At 51.1% G+C, this 19,275-nt stretch overlaps 1 protein-coding gene across 1 annotated transcript in view; it reads left to right on the forward strand.

The window, feature by feature from the left end:
• Nucleotides 1-3,324: 3,324 nt before the first annotated feature.
• The window catches only part of SMAD6 (SMAD family member 6), a 78,055-nt gene continuing 62,104 nt past the window's right edge, over nt 3,325-19,275 (forward strand). Inside the window, exons 1-3 of the mRNA XM_003784450.3 lie at nt 3,325-5,161; nt 13,089-13,145; nt 16,937-17,014. Coding sequence (XP_003784498.1) covers nt 4,357-5,161; nt 13,089-13,145; nt 16,937-17,014 — 940 coding nt within the window. The 5' untranslated portion in view covers nt 3,325-4,356. The remainder of the gene's footprint in view (nt 5,162-13,088; nt 13,146-16,936; nt 17,015-19,275) is intronic.

Below are 19,275 nucleotides of genomic sequence, written 5' to 3' on the forward strand. Positions count from 1 at the left end.
TTTTTTTTGAGACAGAGCCTCAAGCTATCCCCCTGGGTAGCGTGCCATGGCTTCACTGCTCACAGCAACCTCCAACTCCTGGGCTCAAGCAAGTCTCCTGCCTCCGCCTCCCAAGTAGCTGGGACCACAGGCGCACGCCACAACACCTGGCTATTTTTTGGTTGCAGCCATTATTGTTGTTTGGCGGGCCCGGGCTGGATTCGAACCCGCCACCTTAGGTGTATGTGGCTGGTGCCTTAGCCGCTTAAGTCACAGGCGCCAAGCCTCCAGCATGATTTCTACTCCCATTTTACAGATGAGCATCCCAAGGCTTATAGAGATGAGGGAGGTAAGTAGGGTCCACACTGAACTCAGGCCTACCAGGCAGCATCATCTCTCAGCAACACACCTCCCCCCCACAAGATCACAGCTCCTAGTTAAAGAGAGGCCAGGCCAAATTTTGCCCAAGTTATTCCTAGGGAAGAAAATGGCCCTTGCCAGAAAGGTCACCCTTCAGTCCTTCCTTGGCCTGAGGCCATGGGAGCACAGACCTGAGGATCTGTCAAGGCTGCTGCCCCAGGAACTCTGCAGAAAGGGATGCCATTGTGCCTCAGGGAGGTATGGGGATAGACAAAGGGGCAAAGGAGCCACAGTCCACATATTTACCCCCAGGGAAATGAGCTGAGCATTTATGGAAGCACATCCCCTCTGGGAGAGAAGTCTCTGCAAGTTAACAGGTAACTTCTTTCCTTCCTGCCGTCCCATTTCCTTTGCTTCCCATTGTACACACATACTCCTTTTCTAGCCAAACTGGCTGGAGTTAAATCCTCCCTGGCCACAAACTACAAGCTTGTGCAGGTTACCCTGTGTAAGCCTTTGTGCCTCAGTGTCCTTATCTATAAAATGTTGGTAACAACCATACCTATTCCCAAAGTGTTGTAATGTGGGGTCTGGGGCCTCAACCCATAATATCCATGTAGGTGTTCCTTGGACCACATTTTGAAAATCATTGCCCTAAAGAGTATGCTCTGGCAACACAGACCAATTCCCTACTTCCAGCTGTTGAGGGTGAGCTCACTGTGACTACTTTTGCCCCCTGGTCTTACCTGTTAGCACTCTCAACACTATCCTTGTTTCAATAGCAATTTTTTTGAGACAAGAGTCTCACTCTGTCACCCTGAATAGAGTGACATGGCATCATAACTCATAGCAACCTCCAACTCTTGGGTTCAAGCGATCCTCCTGTCTCAGCCTCTCAAGTAGGTGGGACTACAGGTACCCACCACAATGTCTGGCTAGTTTTTTTTTATTTTTAGTAGACAGGGGGTCTTACGCTTGCTCAGACTGGTCTCCAGCTCTTCAGCTCAAGCAATTCACTGGCCTCAGCTTCCAGAGTGCTAGGATTACAGGTGTGAGCCATGTAGCCAGACTTTAATGGCAAATTAAATGGGCAAGTTCCTGTGCCTCGGTTTCCTCATCTGTAGAGATAATAATCGTAACTATCAGGATTGCTGTGAGAATTAAGTAACAGTCCTGGTAATGCTTGGACCATTTGTCTTGCCCATAGTAAGAACTCAGTACGCAGAAGCTATTATTATTGTGATCCACAGGCATATCTGATATTAAGTATTTGTATTTTAAGATGCGTTAATTGCCCCAGGGATGAGAAGTGACCGAAAGGGCCACAAGACAGGCTTCTGGGATGCAGGTCATGTTGCTTTTTGAGTGTTAGTGACACAGGTGTGCTCGTTCAATTGTGAAAATTCATCCTGCGGTTCAACTTGACATTTGAGCACTCAATATGCACGAGCTCCTAAGATCTTCATGGTTCTGCGAAGCACGCAGGGCAAGCATAATCATCTGCATTTTCAAACAAGAAAACAGGCTAGGTTAGCCATTTTCCTTTAACCTAAGTAGTAGGGAATGGGTGTGAGGAAGTTTCAGTCTGATCCTCAGTGAGAACAGTACCTAGCTCCAGGTAAAGTTCATCAAATAGTTCTGAAATACTGCCGTTTCCCCAGCGCATACACAGACTCCGGCCGGGCCAGAAACTCCCGCTGCTGCACACTCAGTCGACCTGCGCCACGAGTGGGCGCCCCCGAGGGAGACCCGCGCGCCGGCGCCCCGCGGCCTCGGTGGGGGAATGGCGCCCAGCCTCCGGCCAATGAGAGTAGCGGAATTTCTTTCATTCAGAGAGGGGCCCGGCTCCTGCCCGGAAAGAGGCGGGGCGCCGCGCCGGGGGTGGGGCCACCGCGCGCCGGGGAGAGGGCGGTGCCGGCCCCGCACCCCGGCCAATCGGCGCCGCAACCGGGGGGGAGGGGGGACCAGGCCTTTTTTCCCCTCCGCGCGGGACCAATCCCGACTTTACAGGCTTGAACTTTTGCCACCCTCGGACTAGCTAGCGCGTCCGAGGAGGTACCCCGCCGCGCCGGCTCCAGGGGCAGGAGCGGCCTTAACCCTTCCTGCGCCGGGCTTCGGGCTGCAGCCGCCGCACCCCTGCCCCCAACCCACCCCTATTTTCATCGTGAAACATCACTAGGAAAAGCACGCCCCCCATCCACAGCCCTCTGCTAGGTGCAGGGAGTAAACTGGCGAAGGGGGAGATGGGAGCGCCGGGCTTCCAGGGAGACCCGGGACTGCCAGCGGTCCGCCTAGCTCCGAGGGAGGGCTGTGGTGGCCTAGAGGAACCTAAGAGGAGACACTCCCTGCCTCTACCCCACCCTCTCCAACTCTCCGCTTGGGGCGAGCCTGGAGCCCCAGCGAAGCGTCCCGCGCTCTTTTTGGTGGCCCAGCAGAACGATCCCTGACTTTGCACAGGGGACACAGAGTTCTCTTGCGGTTACGGAAGATCCGCTACCCCTATATAGCTACTCCCTGCTCCCCAGAGACGCAATCCAGGAAGGCACACACACACCCATTTTTATTAGCCTACCCTGGGATGGGGGTTTGGACCGACTCTAAAGTGCAATGAGTGTTTTGTAAGTTTGTGCACAAGCCAGGGAGAGTCAAAGTGCCCCGGTTGCTTCTGAGCCTCAATGGGTCCACCGAGTCCTCACACGCCTGCCCGGGGTTTGTGTGACCCTGTGTATGTGCGCGCGTAAGTGTGCATGCTTGTGCGTGTGCTCGTTCGCATCCATGCCCAGGTCGCAACGCAAGCCAGAGAGCGGGCCGCGGGCGCTGTCAGGCTGGGGGCGGGGGTGTCTGGGCGGGCGTGGGGCGGGGGCCAGGGCTCGTCCCGCCCCAGGAGCCGGCCCCTTGGAGCCTCTGGCCCAGCAATGGGACGTGTTCTCCTTTAAGAGTTAAGAAACTTGAAACCTTGTTTGCGCAACAATCAGCGCCGCGGAGCCGCCAAAGTGTCTAGACTGGCATATGATGGGAGGCAGCCAATGACTCCGCGGCGCTCCTCCGGGGGCCCTCAGTGTGCGTTTGAGGAGAACAAAAAAGAGAGAGAGAGGCGAGCTGGGGAGCGATCGAGGGAGCACAGCCGAGAGAAAGAGCCGCCGGGCGCTGCTTTGCCAGACCTCTCTGGGACAGCAGGGCCACGGGGAGGCACTTTTGTAGAGGGGGGAGGGGGGTAGACCTCGGCAGCCACGGCGCCCGGAGCGTCCGAGCGCAGCGTGGGGCAGGCTGCGACCTCTGCCTCGGCGGATTGCATTTTTAATTAAGGATTCCCACCAGCTCTTTGGGATTTTTACAGCTTCCACTCATGTGTTGACACCCGCGTTCTGAAGAAACTCGCTCCAAGTGCATCTAGCGCCTGAGATCCGAGACGGAGTTTGCCTTTCGTGCATGCAAATCCAGGGATTTGGGTTTTGTTTGGGATTTCTTTTTCTTTCTTTTCCTTTTTTTTTTCTTTTTGCAGGGAGTAAGAAGGGAGCTGAAGATACCATCACGCCTGCCTTTGGATCCTGCAGGAAAAAGCCCATGTAGTTAAGCGCTAGGGCTTTAAAGGCAGGGCTTTCCAGACACATTTCGGGGTTCGGCGCGAGAACTTTGTGCTCATGGACCAGCCGCGCAACTTTTGAAGGCTTGCCGGCCCATGCGGGGTCCTTCTGGCGGCGCGCCGCCTGCAGCCCCCTTGAAGCGCGGGGGCTGGAGTCGTTGAGCAGTACAGCCGCCGCGGTCCATGTAGCCGCTGGCCGGGCGCGGACTGCCGCTCGGCGTGCGCGTATTCCCCGCCGTCCCGCCCCGGCTAGCTCCCTCATGTTGCAGCCCTGCGGCGCCCCTTCGACGACAGGCTGTGCGCGGTCTGCACGGCGCTCCGCGGCCGAGCTTCATGTGGGGCTGCGGCCCGCGCAGCCGGCGCCTCGCTGAGGGAACGGACCCCCGGTAACCGGAGACCGCCTCCCCCCCACCCCCGGCGCCAAAGGATATCGTATGTTCAGGTCCAAACGCTCGGGGCTGGTGCGGCGACTTTGGCGAAGTCGTGTGGTCCCCGATCGGGAGGAAGGCGGCGGCGGCGGCGACGAGGATGGGAGCTTGGGCAGCCGAGCTGAGCTGGCCCCGCGGGCACGAGAGGGCGGAGGCTGCGACCGCTCCGAAGTCCGCCCGGTAGTCCCGCGGCGGCCCCGAGACACCGTGGGACAGCGAGGCGCCCAGAGCGCCGGGAGACGCCGGCGCGCAGGCGGCCCCCCGAGGCCCATGTCGGAGCCGGGGGCCGGCTCTGGGGGATCCCTCCTGGACGTGGCGGAGCCGGGAGTCCCGGGCTGGCTGCCCGAGAGTGACTGCGAGACGGTGACCTGCTGTCTTTTTACGGAGCGGGACGCCGCTGGCGCGCCCCGGGACGCCGGCGACCCCCTGGGCGCAGCGGCCCTGGAGCCGGTGGGCGGCGGGCGGAGTCGCGAAGCTCGCTCGCGGCTGCTGCTGCTGGAGCAGGAACTCAAAACGGTCACGTACTCGCTGCTGAAGCGCCTCAAGGAGCGCTCTCTGGACACGCTGCTCGAGGCGGTGGAGTCCCGCGGCGGCGTGCCGGGCGGCTGCGTGCTGGTGCCGCGCGCCGACCTCCGCCTGGGCGGCCAGCCCGCGCCTCCGCAGCTGCTGCTCGGCCGCCTCTTTCGCTGGCCAGACCTGCAACACGCCGTGGAGCTGAAGCCCCTGTGCGGCTGCCACAGCTTCGCCGCTGCCGCCGACGGCCCCACCGTGTGCTGCAACCCCTACCACTTCAGCCGGCTCTGCGGGCCAGGTGAGCGCGCCGCGCTGGGAGGGGGTTGCAGATACCCCTCCAGGTCTTTTTCTGTGGCCTTCTCTCTATCTGTGGCACTGTGGGCGGGCGCAGGTGCGGGTGCTGCCCCGTGCCCTTGAAGTGTGGGAGCCCCCAGGTGAGGGGGGAGTGGGTGTCGGAGCATACTTGTCAAACGGCAGCTTTATCTCAGGTCTTCCGGCAAACTGAGGACGCACGTTGGGGTTTTCTCTGTGCAGCTTCAGTGATGTAATGTAGGCTTTAACTTAACAGATGGTGAAAGTGAAGGACAGGCCAAGGAGAGGTGGAAGAAAAGGGGACCCTTCCCCCAACTCCAATTTCTGAAGTTACCTGTCTTTGGCCAGGCTTCTAGCATTTGTATGCCCTGTTGTATTTTTCTGTATCCAAGTGGCTGTAAGTTGTGAAATTGGGTGTAGATAAATGATAGCTGAAGTTAAAAGTGTAAAATGTCCCACTCATGCCTTTGTATACTTTGAAATAAAGCTTTTTCAGGGTAACCCCTCTCTGCAGTGGAGGCCCCTGTCTTGACTTGGTTATTCCCAACATCCCTTGGGTGTCCAGTGCCAGGGTCCTCCATCATCATCCTTGTCAATTTGTGTTGAGTTTTTATGTGGAGTTGAGGGTCTTGGAGATATCTGTGAGTAGATGAGGAAGTCATGTATTTCATTACTGCTGAGAACTGCCCCCCCTTCTTTGTTCTCTTCCTGGGATTTTCTGCATACACACCCTGCGCTCAGCTTTGCTTACCTGGGCAGGTCCTGGGTGCTGGAGCAGAAGTGAGGACAGGTGGAGGCCTCAGGCAGGCCAGGAGCTTGCAGTGCCCCTGCTGTGACCTTTGCACTGCAGGGAGCACACCTTTTAGCCTATAGGTAGTATCTGAGGGATATATGTGCATGTTAGGTGGCATTGCCAGTTTTGCTGCGGGTGGGGAGGGTTGGCAAGGAGTTAAGAGGATGTTGGGCCTGGGAGGGCTTTGAGTTCGTCCATTCTGACCTCCCTGGAAGAGACTCAGCACCCAGGCTTGGGGCACATAGAGAGTTAGATCACAGGTCTTCTGACTCTTAGTTCTATGGGCCTAGGGCGGTGGATTTGTCCCAGGTGTCTTTTGTGTATGGGGGGTGGGTGATGGTTAGAGAGGAAAGGAAGTTTCCCCCCATCGATGGTTCCTGAATGGAGGGCATTGATGGGGTGAGAGTGGGGAGGGGCAGTGGCAGCTTTGATCAGGAGCCCCACTTTCCTAGTGTCATTCCAGGTTCAATTAGGGGCTTTGGGTGGTCCCTGACCTGTGACCCATGCCAGGCTTTCTGTGCACCTTTTCACTCTTCCTGACAGCTTCCCCTGGAAGTGTCTTTCTCTCCTCTGCTATCTCTGTCTCTTTCTTGCTTCTGGAAAGAAGAACCCTATTTGTGGTTTTCTTGTTCCTTGCAATTTTTTTTTAAGTGGAGGATAGATGGTGGGACCTACTCCACTCTTGTAGCAGACCGTAGCAGGTGTTTTCTCTCTCGCCATGTCAGTATGCCAGTAAATGTTTGTTGAGCACTTACTCTGAGCCAGGCACTATGCTGGGTGCTGTAGCTGGCAGAGTGGAAACATGAGTAGGATCGGTGCCCTCAGGAAGCATAATCCCATAGGTGAGGAGAAGAGGTGGGGGAAGTTGGGAAGTGGGCAGCGCCTGGTCAGTGTCTGAACTCCCAGAAGTGCTCCGGGGGTGTGTGTAATTGGAGTGTAACCTGCAGGAACTCCACAGCTCTAACAGGGGCTGGAACCTTGCATGATGGGTCAGAGACAAAGAGAGGGCCAGCTGAGGCAGGTGCCAGGCAGCTCAGGTGATAATGCAGGAAGAGGAGTGAAAAATTTGGAGATGATAGGCAAGACCCAATCTTGTTCCTACTCCTTGACTGGGAGTTGGTCTGGGTGTTGGTTTGAATTTGGTGGACTTGGACATGTACAGGTTGAGGGAGGCCTGGCAACCCTTCTTGACCATGGGTCTGGTCCTAGGCTCTGCTCTGGCGGTAACCTGTAGTGTGAAGTGGGATAAGTTAACTCTCCTCTTAATCACTCTATGGGTCAGTGGGGGTGGCTCAAGGGACAGTCTCCTGATTCTGGACTAAGCATGGGAAGTTGGCTCCCTCCCCCCTCCAGCAGGAGGCGCTCTTGCTGGAGGGGTACAGCACCCCCAGTCTGTTCCCCTACTTTTTGGCCCTCTGCTAGCCTGTGGAGCCCCCATTCAGCTACCTGGGGGACAGTTAGGAGGACTGCCGGTCTGGGAAAAGTTTCTAGTATGTGCCAGGTTGACCATCTTGCAGCTGGGACTGAGACCTGGGGGAGCCCTTTGCTGCCCACCCGCTCCCTGCCACCTGACTGCCAGCCTGGCTCCCTGCATAGCTGGGAGGGCACATAGCTGGGGCTCAGCCGTGCGCGTCCTGATAACAAAACTGCTCCTTCCAGGTCTCTGGGGGTGAGGGCTGGGGCATGGGGCATGGGGCATAGGACACACACATAGAGCAGGCACACAGCTAGGGAACAGCCAGCACTGAAGACACCCATCTGGCACCACCCCCTCAGGACCTCCGACCCAGCCCCAGTGACAGAAGGCCCCTTCTGGGTCAATGTGGACCCCTGCTGTTCAAAGCCAGTCCTGCTCCATCCATCAACTTGCTTTGGAGCCTTGGGGCAAGTTTCCTTTTTCTGGGTCTCTTTTGCCCTCTGTAAAGTGGGGGGCTTGGACAGCGTCCCTGAGGTCTGATGGGCAGATAGATTCCAGGCTCTGTAGGTCTTCCTCCCCTGCCCTCTCCCTCACCTTTGTCTCAGAAACTGGGGTCCTCCACAGAGAACCTGGCCTCCCTGTCTTTGGGACTCAGGTCCAACACTGTCTCCTCTTGTGTGTCTTTCTGTCCCAGGAAAAGCCAGTTTGCTGAGCTTGGTGGGTGCCTATGTGGACGGAAATATGGAAAAATACTTTAATCACAGTTCTAACCTGTGTTTATAGAGCTCCTTTCTCCTGAAAGTATCCATTAACTTTGGAATAAATCTCCTGCTCTTTGCTTCACCACTTTTTTTTTTCTGTAATTATATTCAGTAAATTACTATTATCCAAATTGCGCCCGGTAAAGAGAGGCAGAGTGAGAGAGAGAGAACTTCTAAACGACTGGAGGAGGCCGCCTAGGAAAACACAGGGTTCCCAGGCCAGGACTGTAGGAATTAGAACGGGCTAGAAAGTTTTCCTTTTATTTGGCCTGGCATTATCCCTTTGAAATGAGATCAATTTCAAGTTGGGCTTCCAAGCCCCTGCCCCGCCCAGCTCAGCCCCTAGGCCTGCTTGTCTGCTCCTCCTCACTCCTCCTGGAGGTGAGGAAGGGGTGATAATGTGCAGTTTGCCTCTTGCTGGCGCCAGCCGGCTGTGCTGTTTATCTGGCTGCCAGGGGAATCTGGGCAATTAGGCTCAGCCAGCCTTAAAGTGCCAGGAGCTCCTTTTCTGGGTCTCCCATCCTGGGGCTTAGGGTTGAGCCTTCAGGTTCTGGGGGCAGAAGGAATGGGTTTGTGGGAGGCCCCCTCTCCACCCACAGCCACCCTTTGGGAGGGGGGGAAATTTGGAGGCCCAGGGAGGCATGTGGATCCTTTCCTAAGCAAGATGCTGAACTGCAGAGATGGGGGTAGAAGGTAATGTCCCAAACTGAAACTGCCTCTCCAGGCACTGGGAGAGGCTACGAACCCTCTTCTGGCTTTAGAATTTAGGTCTAGATCCCAAAAAGCTAAGTACCCTCTGGGGTCTAACCAGAGACAAGCCTGGGCTGAGCTGAGAGCTAGCCTCTGCTGCACTGGCCCCTGGCTGACTGCTCTAGCTTCTGAAGGAAGTTGGAGGAGATTCCTGAAGTTGAAGTCTCAGGCTGTGTATCTGAGGGGCTTGGAGCTTCTGATGTTTCTCTGTTTCCCTCTCTTTCCTTTTCTCTCTACCTTGTCCATTCCTTGCAGAGGGCCTGCAAAGCTCTAAGAGTTCTCCTGGTTGGAGATTATTTGGTTATTATTTTAAAATGAACATAACTTGCGCAAGTACTAAGACAACTTCTAAGAGAAGAGTGCACAGAGGGCCTGGTGGCAGCTCTTAGTTCCTTTGGTCTTACCCTTCAAGTGTCCCACTTGAGTTCCCACCTTGCTCATCTGAGTTGTTTCCCGGGACTTCATTATTCCAGATCCATGGGGCCCAGCCACGTAAGAGTGGGGTGGGAGTGGCAGTTAAGACTTAACCCAGTATTGTTCATAGCACATTGTTCATGACAGCCAAAGAGTGGAAACAGCCCAAATGTCCATTAGCTGAAGAATGGATAAACAAAACGTGGTACATCCAAACAATGAAATATCATTCAGCCGTAAAAAAGAATGAATTGCAGTATTGTAACATGCTACAACACGGAGGAGCCTCACAAACGCTATGCTGAATGAAAGAAACCAGTCACAAAGGCCATGTGTAGTGTGAATCCATTTATATGAAATGTCCAGAACAGGCAGTTCTGTAGAGACAGGGAGTAGATTAGTGGCTGCTTAGTGTTTGGGGTTGAGGGGGTACAGGAGGTGACAGGTAATGGGGACAGGGTTTCTTTTCATGGGGATGAAAATGTCCTGTGATTAGACTGTGGTGATGGTTTCACATTTCTATGAATATACTAAACACTACTGAGTTGTATATTTTATTTAATTAATTAATTTATTTATTTTTGCAGTTTTTGGCCGGGGTCAGGTTTGAACCCGCCACCTCCAGTATATGGGGCTGGTGCCCTACTCCTTTGAGCCACAGGTGCTGCCTGCGAGTTGTGTATTTTAAAAGTGAATCTTGGGGCAGCGCCTGTGGCTCGCAAGGGTAGGGTGCCAGTCCCATATGCCGGAGGTGGCGGGTTCAAACCTGGCCCTGGCCAAAAGCTGCAAAAAAAAAAGAGACTCTTATGATGTGTGAATTTAAAAGAGGGTTATCTGGTATTAGCCTCTAACCCGCCTGCCCCTTTGCTTTGTTGAGGTAGACTACATCTGTGGTTCCCTTCAGGTGTGGTTGGGACAGGTCCATTAACAGGCCAGACCTCAGTTTCCCTATTAAAGTAGTTGAGTTGGGTGAACCCCAAGGCCTAACATTGTTTCTAACATTGTAAATCCCTGGGTTAGTGGGCGAGGTCTATAAGCCTTCATACTTTTACTTGTGGAGAATGGAATTTGGGGCTTAGTGATAACTCTCAGTCTCTGTGGTTGAACAGTTTTAATCATTTTGCTGAAGCAAATGGGGGCCTGGTGGAGTCCCTCCTGAAAGCTTTTCAGTTCCCTCACTAGATTTTCTTTCTGTCTTACTCATGACATTAAATCCTCCAACTTGGATGTGTCATGGGTTACAAGTCAAGGCCCAAGTGGCTCCTGCGAGGGGAGTTTCATGAGCCCTTCTTCCCCTCCCAGGTAAGCAGGTAAGCAGCCCCCTGGAAGAGGGTTGTAGGGTTGATTACAGGGTTTGACTCCAGCACCCACTGCCCATTGCTGCCATGTTTCACCTTTGGGGACAAATTGGGGGGTGAGGGGCCAAATGTCCAGAGCTCTGTGCCATGTGTGGTCTGGGCTCCAGCCAATCCAATCAGATTTCTGCAAAAGTAACTCTAATACAGGAATTGCCGGCTTTATGCCAAGTTTGTGGGGATAGTGGAAAGGGTGTGAGGCTGGGGGTCAGAGACCTGGCTCCAGTTCTGGCTCCCCACCCAGCTCCTGAAGGAGTCACTTCCACTTGCCAGGCCTTAGTCTCCTTCTCTGTACCGTGGAAATACTGGCCTCAATTCTCCTTCCCCATGCAGCTCTAGCCCTTCTATGCCATGCTTCTTATCCCGCAAGGCTGGCCTTTAATCACTTCTAGATCTGAGGGTCCTCTAGGTCCTCTTTCTCCCCATCTTTGTCCATAGATATGCCCACCTTTGCCCCCATCCTCAGCACTGTTGTCTTTGTCCCCATTTAGTGGGCACTCTCTGCACTCTCTCCTTTAGTGAAAAGGCGTATATGACGGTACTTCTTGGCCTGTAGAGCAGAGTCAGGCCTGGGCTGTAATCTCTCCTGTTCTGTGATTGACTGGAGAACAAGGTCAAGTCAGTTTTCCCATTTGTAAAATGGGGATAATAATGCTATCTTTTTTTATTTCTTTATTTTTGAGAAAGAATTAAATAAAAGTAGATGCCTAATGAGTATGATTAACCACTCTATACGTGAGGTCTAAGGTAAAAAAAATCAGTGCATAAAACTGAAGGTCCATGTTTGTGTCTCTCCTAGTGGCTACTCTGTGATTCACTTTTCCTTTACTCTGTCCACAAAGGAGTCCCTGTCTCTAGACCTCAGTCTTCACTTTGTTGAAGTAACTTTGGGCTGAAAAGGCCAGGGTGGGGAAGAGATGGAGCCTGGTTGGGTGTATGGAGCAAAACAAATATTCCTGCAGCTAATTGTGCCTTATTATAATTGCGAAAAACCCTTATTACTCCTTGTGTCATTACTGATACCCGCCTAATAATAGTTATTACCACTTTATTACCACTGAGAGTTTGTTTTAGTTTGCGATTTGATTGTGTTTAGTTTCATTTGCAGAAAATGAAGGGTCATTTCATTCATGCAAATTGTTACTTAGTTTAGCAAATTGTTACTTCCAGTAAAGCAAGAGGCTCAGGAATTCTTCTGAAGGCAAAGTATATGTTTTTAAAGAGGAGTATTTTAGGCAGATGAAAAGGAAACCCAAAGAAAAATACCATAGACAATGAAGAATCACAGAGTCTGAGCTGGAAGGCAGTAGAGAGCTTATGTTCCACTCCTGCCCTTCACAAAGGGGGCTACTGAGGCCAAGAGCTGGCAGGGACTAGTTTAAGGCCTCCTGTTGAAGAGTCTGAGCTGGGTTTGGCTTTCTGACTCGCAACCAGTTTCACCACTGTCCCTTTACCGGAGAATATTAGTTCTATTGCAGCTTGTTTGGAAACAAGTTTCTGTGTTTGGGTTTTTGTACTCAGCTCTGACTAGGCTTGCCAAATTTAGCAAATAAAATACAGGATTGCCTAGGTAAATTTGAATTTCAAATTTAAGTAAACAACACATAGAATATTTTTGTATAAGTATATCCCAAATATTGCAAAGGACATACTTAAACTAAAAACTTAGGCCAGACAGCGCCCGTAGCTCAGTGGGTAGGGCACTGGCCAGTGGTTAGGGCACTGGCCATATACACTGAGGCTTGTGGGTTTGAACCTGGCCCTGGCCTTCTAAACAACAATGATAACTGCAACAAAAAAATAGCAGGCACTGTGGCAGGCATCTATAGTCCCAGCTACTTGGGAGACTGAGGCAAGAGAATTGCTTGAACCAAAGAGTTTGAGGTTGCTGTGAGCTGTGACGCCATGGCACTGTACCCAGGGCAACAGCTTGAGACTCTGTCTCAAAAACAAAAACAGAAACAAAACTTACTCTATCTTTATCCAAAATTCAAACTGAACTGAGCATCTTGTATTTTATCTGGCAACACCAGCTCTGACTTCTCCTCCACTTGCATTTCTCTTGTGATAGTAGTAGTAGTTACTGTTAATATACTGGAAGTGTTTTTCTACAGTGCTGAGAGCTGTACTAAGCATTTTACAGACATTGTCCTGCAAATCTGGGAGGTCTACATGATTGTTACTCTCATTTTAGAGCTGAGGAAATAGGCTCAGAGAGGTGAAGTACTTTGCCTGAGGTCACACAGCCAAAGGTAGCAAAGCAGGGATTAAGCCCAGGTTTTGTTTTCTGTGGCTTTACTTGTTCCAATGGATTGGGGGATCAGAGTAGTAGGAGAAAAGGAATGTTTCCTTGCAAAAGCATGTAGAACCCAAGGTGTGAACTCCCATACCCTGGTAGTGACGCGATATCTCCTGTCTTCCAGAATCACCGCCACCCCCCTACTCTCGGCTGTCTCCTCGCGACGAGTACAAGCCACTGGGTAAGTGTGCCCTCCTTCCCACCCTTGCAGAAATGTGTCCATCCCGGCTCCTCTTCAGCCCAGCCTCCATCTGGCCTCAGTGCTGAAGGGCGGGAAAGGAGGGGTGAAAGCCGGTCTGGTTACTTTGAAATGGGGTGAAGTTTTACAAACACTCCCACCATCGGGCCAAAGCAGACCCAGCTTCTGCAGCAGGCAGTTTACATCTTGAAATTCCATGGCTCATCATTAACCTCTCTGTGACCTTTAAACATGGGCCTGTCGGAGATGAATGGGTTTTGGCTTAAGCATCTCATTGGCGGTGGGTTGGTATTTCTGTGTCTCTTTTCCTCTCTCTCCTTCCCTCAGCCTTGAGTTGTTCTTTTTCAGTGTGTATTGAGTAGTGTGACAGATAGGTTGAGCATGAAGTCTTTGTTGAGAAGAGCTATGTATTTTCCTTCCTTCTTTAAGCCAAGATGTTCACCTGGACAGAAACAACAATTAGAATGTTTAGAAAGAACGCTTATGGGAATGTAAAGCCCCTGGCGTGGTCTGTCCCCTAGGTGAGTTTAGTGGAGGTGGTAATACCATTTTATACAAATTGCATGTAGAGGCAAAATGCATTTTCTGTAAAACCTTGGGCCTATCAGTGGTTCTCAACCTTCCTAATGCTGTGGCCCTTTCAGGTTGAGAACCTCTGGCCTAGATGATCAGCTCACATTTTGGGGTAGATATGTGTGGTTTTAAAAAGCAGAGATCACTTGTTCCCTGGCCCTCTGTTTCTGCTAATGGGGATTCAGAGTGCAGGTTATGAGCCAGAGAACTGGTGGAGTCTGTAGGTACCTAGTGGCAGGGTGAATTATTTTGTCCCTAGTAGTACCAGGAGAGCAACTTTGTGACCCTGAAATTCCTTTTTCAAATTTTAAAAGTCAGATGGCATGGCAATGATGTAAAACATTCACTAAGTGAGCAGAAGGTGGGTTTTGTTTTGTTTTTGGTAAATGCCTCCTTCCAGTATCACGTCACTATCATCCTGGAGGTCGCTTCTTAGTGCTGTAGACTCTCAGGCATACACCCCAGTTTTCCTTCCAGGCCCCTACCCACTGTGAAGTCAGAGGTACCTACCAAATTTGGTACCTTCCCAAATTTGGGAATTTGACCTCCCCAAGCAAGGAGGGCAGTGGCTGTCCCACAAGGGTGTGAGTCAGTGGTTAAACCATGGTGGCTTCCCCATTGTTTATTCCAAAAAAGTATGATCATTCCATGGATGGGAAAATTTTAGTTCTTTGGGGGAGCTGGAGATGTTATCTGGTGGGACACCACTACTTAAGAGATGAGGAATCAGATGGAGGGGGAGGAGCTGCCCGGGTAATGAGCAGCAGGGTTGAACCACAAACCCATTCAGGTCGTGGTTCCCCTTCCTTCCTTTACAGGCCTGTCTCAGCATTTCCTAAGTTGGCATAATTGCACTAGTTCCATCAGGGAGAGAGAGAGAGAACAGCCCTCAAAAATTCCGGGTAAATGTAGCACCTCAGTTTGAATGTTAGGGATCATTGCCCTGAGAGTTTGTTGGTCAGCCTGTGACAAAGCAGCAAAAATCAGGACACCTCCCAGCCCTGCAGAATGACCCTTTGGAAAACCATCAGGTATGCCCATTATTTTACAAATGGGACAACTGAGGCCCAGAAAGAGGCTGTGTCACTTGGCTGGTGGTCCGAAAGCTACAAGCTTTAATACAGCTTGTAAGCTAAGAATGGCTTTTCTTTTTTAAATGGCTAAAATCGAAAGAAGACTAATATTTTGTGACATGTGCAAATGACAAGAAATTCAGATTTCAGTATGTGGAAGTGAAGTTTTACCAGAACACAGCCACGCTCATCTGTTTCCATGTTGTCTACGGCTACTTCTGAGCAGCAGAGCTGAGTGAGTGGTTGCAACAGAGAGAGTGTGGTTCGCATAGCTGAAAATAGATACTCTCTTTACAGAAAAAGTTGGTGTAACCCTTGATATTGCTTGACTAATAGTGGAGGTGGGACTCAGTCCTGGGGCTCCAGTTTGCAGCCAGCGTTGCTCCTTGGGGCTTCAGCAGTGATGGAGGTTGGGAAATTTCTTTTCTACTACATCCACTGCGGCACTGTCACTAGAAATAAAAGATGTAAGGGTTTGGTGAGGGCATGATAAGGACTTTACTAACTAGGGAAGGTGGAAACCACTTGTTCTGACTCCTTTTGGACACCTCACAGTGCTGTCTATGGTGGTTCCACAGCAGTTCCCTGGGAAGAAGTAGGACTCAGCTTGTTCTGTTGCTACTTTAAATGAGAAATGGCAGCAAGGCTGTGGGCAGTGAGCTCCTCGGGAACATTAGGCATTAAAGCAGAACTCTTTGAAGGAGCCCCCATGTAGGCATTAAACATTTTTGTTTTGTTTTGTTTTCTTTTTTTAAAGATTTTCTGTGTGTCCTTAGTTTTCTTCTAACACATTTTATCGGTAGATAAACTTTTTCGTGCCCTGATAAATAGTCCGGGTTATTTTTTGTATTATTTTCTTTTCCTTGCATTGTTGCTTTTTCATAAACAAAAAAGCCAGTTCTCTTCTAAGCCTCTTTGATCACATGAGACCAAAAAACAAAATAAAACCCAGAACACCCAGTCAGCATCTGGCAAGAGGGAAATGAAAAAAAAAAAAAAAGAAGGCTAAATTGGTTAATGTTTCATCTTCCCACTCCCCAAGCCATGTGGTAAAAAGGCAAAAAAATTCCTGTAGGATCGAATGGAATTCTGGCTAGCTAGGGCCGAAGCTAATGGTTTTGTCCCAGGGATCCCCCACCTGGGGTGGCTCTGCTGAGCCAGGTGGGGCCAGGTGGGGTTGGCTGAGCCAGACCTGGGTTGTACTGGGTCAGAAAGGAGGAGTGTGCTATAGGCCTCTGGAAGCATGCCTTCCAACTGTTGGACAGACCTGTCCCTTCAATGGGGACAACACCCATTGCTGGTAGCAGAGACACGAGCCCAGGAAAAATTTTCCAAGTCTTGTCTGTCCCAAAAGGCATTGGCTTGTCAAGCTAGCAGCTCAGTGTTCGAGAGAAATGTGCAAAAGAATTTCTCTTTCCCATCTAAGTGCACTGCAGACAGGGGAAAACAATACACGCCATACGAAGTACTTAAAACTACTGGAAAAAAATGAACGCCTTAAGAAAAACAGGCATTGGAAGTTGCTCTGTGAGCAGGTTTGGATGTTAGGGGGTGGGGGAGGGGAGAGAGAAAACACAGTTAATCTGAGAGCAAATGCTTGATCCCTTAATTAGAGGGGTGTAAGCAGGACAGAGTGAGGATGGCTGGTGACTTGTTAAAACAAAGTTTCCCCAGCTCCAGCAGGAGGGAGGGAGGGAGGGAGGAAGGAAGGATGGAAGGAAGGAAGGAAGGAAGGAAGCAAGAAGGAACAACTTCAAGAATTTTAATGGTTGTAATTAAGTACAGCAACTAAGAATTGTTTAGGGGCTTAATTTAACCTTACCCAAGGAGGCTCCAAGTTGCTACTTGCTCAGTCCCCTGAACTTGGGTTATTTCTGTGGTCAGAGCAACTGGAACTCTTTCAGGTGCCAGGGTCTCAGCAGTCAGCATTTTCCAGAAGAGTTCAGGGCTGGCTGGTCTGCTCTCAGGTAATCCTGGGCCAGCGTCACAGAGTGTCACCAGAAAGTTGTGAGGGACATGCTGCCCTTTGCAGGCACACACATGCGCACAGACACACAGATATGTGAGAAAGAAGAAAAGAGCAGTGCCCCACGGCCAACTAAGTTCGCTTTCTCTTTCCTCCCACAGATCTGTCCGATTCCACATTGTCTTACACTGAAACGGAGGCCACCAACTCCCTCATCACTGCTTCGGGTGAATTCTCAGGTCGGCACATTTTCTCTGTGTGTGTTGCTGTTGTGTTGAACTTTATCACAGGGGCCAGGTGGGACAGGGGTGCTCAGTGGACGTCTTTTTTATCGCCCTTCTTCTTGTTGTTTCCCTTTTACTCCTACTCCTTGGATGGGAAATTGCCAGTGTTTGAATGGATGGTGTTTGTCGGGTTAAGAGCAGTGTGTATGATGAAACCGGAAGATGATAACTTACAAAGTGCCTGTCCACCATGTTGACCTTACCTTGTCTCTCAGGGACATGATAAGAAGCTCACACTGCTCTCCATCTCTCATTTTAGCCAGGGATCCTCTTCTCTAGCTGCAAGAGGGAGCAAAGTGGATGTGTTACACATTGATCTTCCTTTTGTCCCCACTCTAGGGCAGGGACTGATGTGAAGGGTCAAAACAGAGGGGAGAAATGGAGTGGGGAGAATGAGCTTGCAGGGGAGGATCTGGCAAAACAGGAGTTTGCCAAAGGCCAGTGTTTTCTGTGTCTTTGAGTAGTGGGCGCTGAGATAGGAAACAGAGCACTGGTGTGGAGCCCCCCTACCCCCCGAATTTTAAAGCTGGCTGGAGGGCCTCGTACATTCAGAGGAATAACTAAATCAAGCTTTCCTTGATTTCCAAGATTTCCTCTATTGAGGAAAGAGAGGTTGATGTTGGATCGGGCTCATCCAGGGCTGGTGGCAAAGTGTGTGGGCCCTTTGGAAGCATCGCATGTCCTGTGAAGTGTGCTGGGGCTTGTGGCCTGGCTCTGTGCTCGGTGGGACCCGAGTGTGTATGGCTGGATCGCCGTTTTTCTGTATCTGAGCCGTTCTTCCCCTACCCACGTCCATCCCACTATAGCCATAGGAACAGTAAGCATAGGGTTTATTGAGCATTTCCTATGGGCCAGGCCCAGGTAGGTAAAGTAACTTACATGTGGTCACATGGTGGCAGGGTCTGTGCCTCTCGCTACTGTCCTGTCCCCTCTCTTCTACAAGAGTGGAACATACCTTTGGTAAATGTATTTCCCACAGAGTTCTGTCATTCTTGTCGCACTCCCCTTCTCATTCTAAGGGTGACAGTGCTGGCTGCTCACAGCTGCCTGGCCATAACCCTAACCTGTCCATTCCCTATTGTCACCACAACCCTGGGAGCTCACAAGAGTTGTGAATGCAAGGTTGTACGGGATGACAGAGTGGGCAGCGATATCACTCTTCAAAGATGGAGAGACTGGAAGTTGGCCAGGGGTGTGGCTGGCCGCATGAGGATCTTGTAGCCTGTGGCACAGCTGGACCTGGGGTTCTGGTCTTTGGTGGTCACTGCCTTCTCTCCTCTGTGTTTTGACCCAATTTGGTTATGATCTTTTTCCCTTAAAGACCCAGGGAGATGAACACAGGTTAACGTTATAATAACGTTCTTTTACCTCTGCACCTGTATGGATGGACGCCACATATAATTTTAAAGCAAAGGGTTTAAAATGTATTTCTGAATTTATGACTCTGTAATTGCCAACCCTTGGAGCATATTTGGTTTACATGGATTGCTTTGGCATTGAACGTTAGGATGGATGGCTAATTTTTTTGACATCCCTCTCCCCCTATTAATGGTTGAAACATTAATGTAAGGTGCCTACATTTATGCTTCCATGTAGGCACCTTACAGTTTTAGGGTATTTGCAGACATGGTCTTATTTGATCCTAGTCATTCCAGAGGGAGCCTGGTGTGTAGGTGGGGGTGGAGGCAAACCCCAGAGCACCTGAGAAGCCCCTCCCCCACTCTGATTCCTAGGGGAGAGCACCCTCTGGAAGCTGGGAGGTCTGCAGAGACACTCCCCCCACCCCCCAATCCCAGGCAGTTAGGTTTAGCTGGCTTTGGGGCCTCTGTATTTGGCATTTTTTGTCCAGATATCTGGGAGTGGAGTCTTTGGTACAGAGCAGTGAGAAGTTCCCTGCTGCTCTTCACTGTGGCTCTCATGATTTTGCATCCAGTGGCTTGAAATTCTAAGGGGCTGAAGAATTTGGGAAGAATATTTGTTATTTCCTTTGGCAAGGAGATTGAGTGAAGTCTTGATGAGCTTTGGTTTGAGTTCTGAGTGGGCTCAGTAGGTGAGTGGAGTGCCTGTCTTTGGTCATCCTGGCTCCTTCCAGGGATGATGTGTGTCCCCTCCCACTCTGGGGACTCACTGTTCACATTTTCAAGTTTACTCTATGGGTTAAAGCTGCCGTCTGCCTACTGGGAGCTCACAGACTTGGGGCTGTGCTGGCTGTCCTG

This window comes from Otolemur garnettii, unplaced genomic scaffold (genome assembly GCF_000181295.1).
Source record: "Otolemur garnettii isolate 467f Iridium unplaced genomic scaffold, OtoGar3 scaffold00011, whole genome shotgun sequence".
NCBI lineage: Eukaryota > Metazoa > Chordata > Mammalia > Primates > Galagidae > Otolemur > Otolemur garnettii.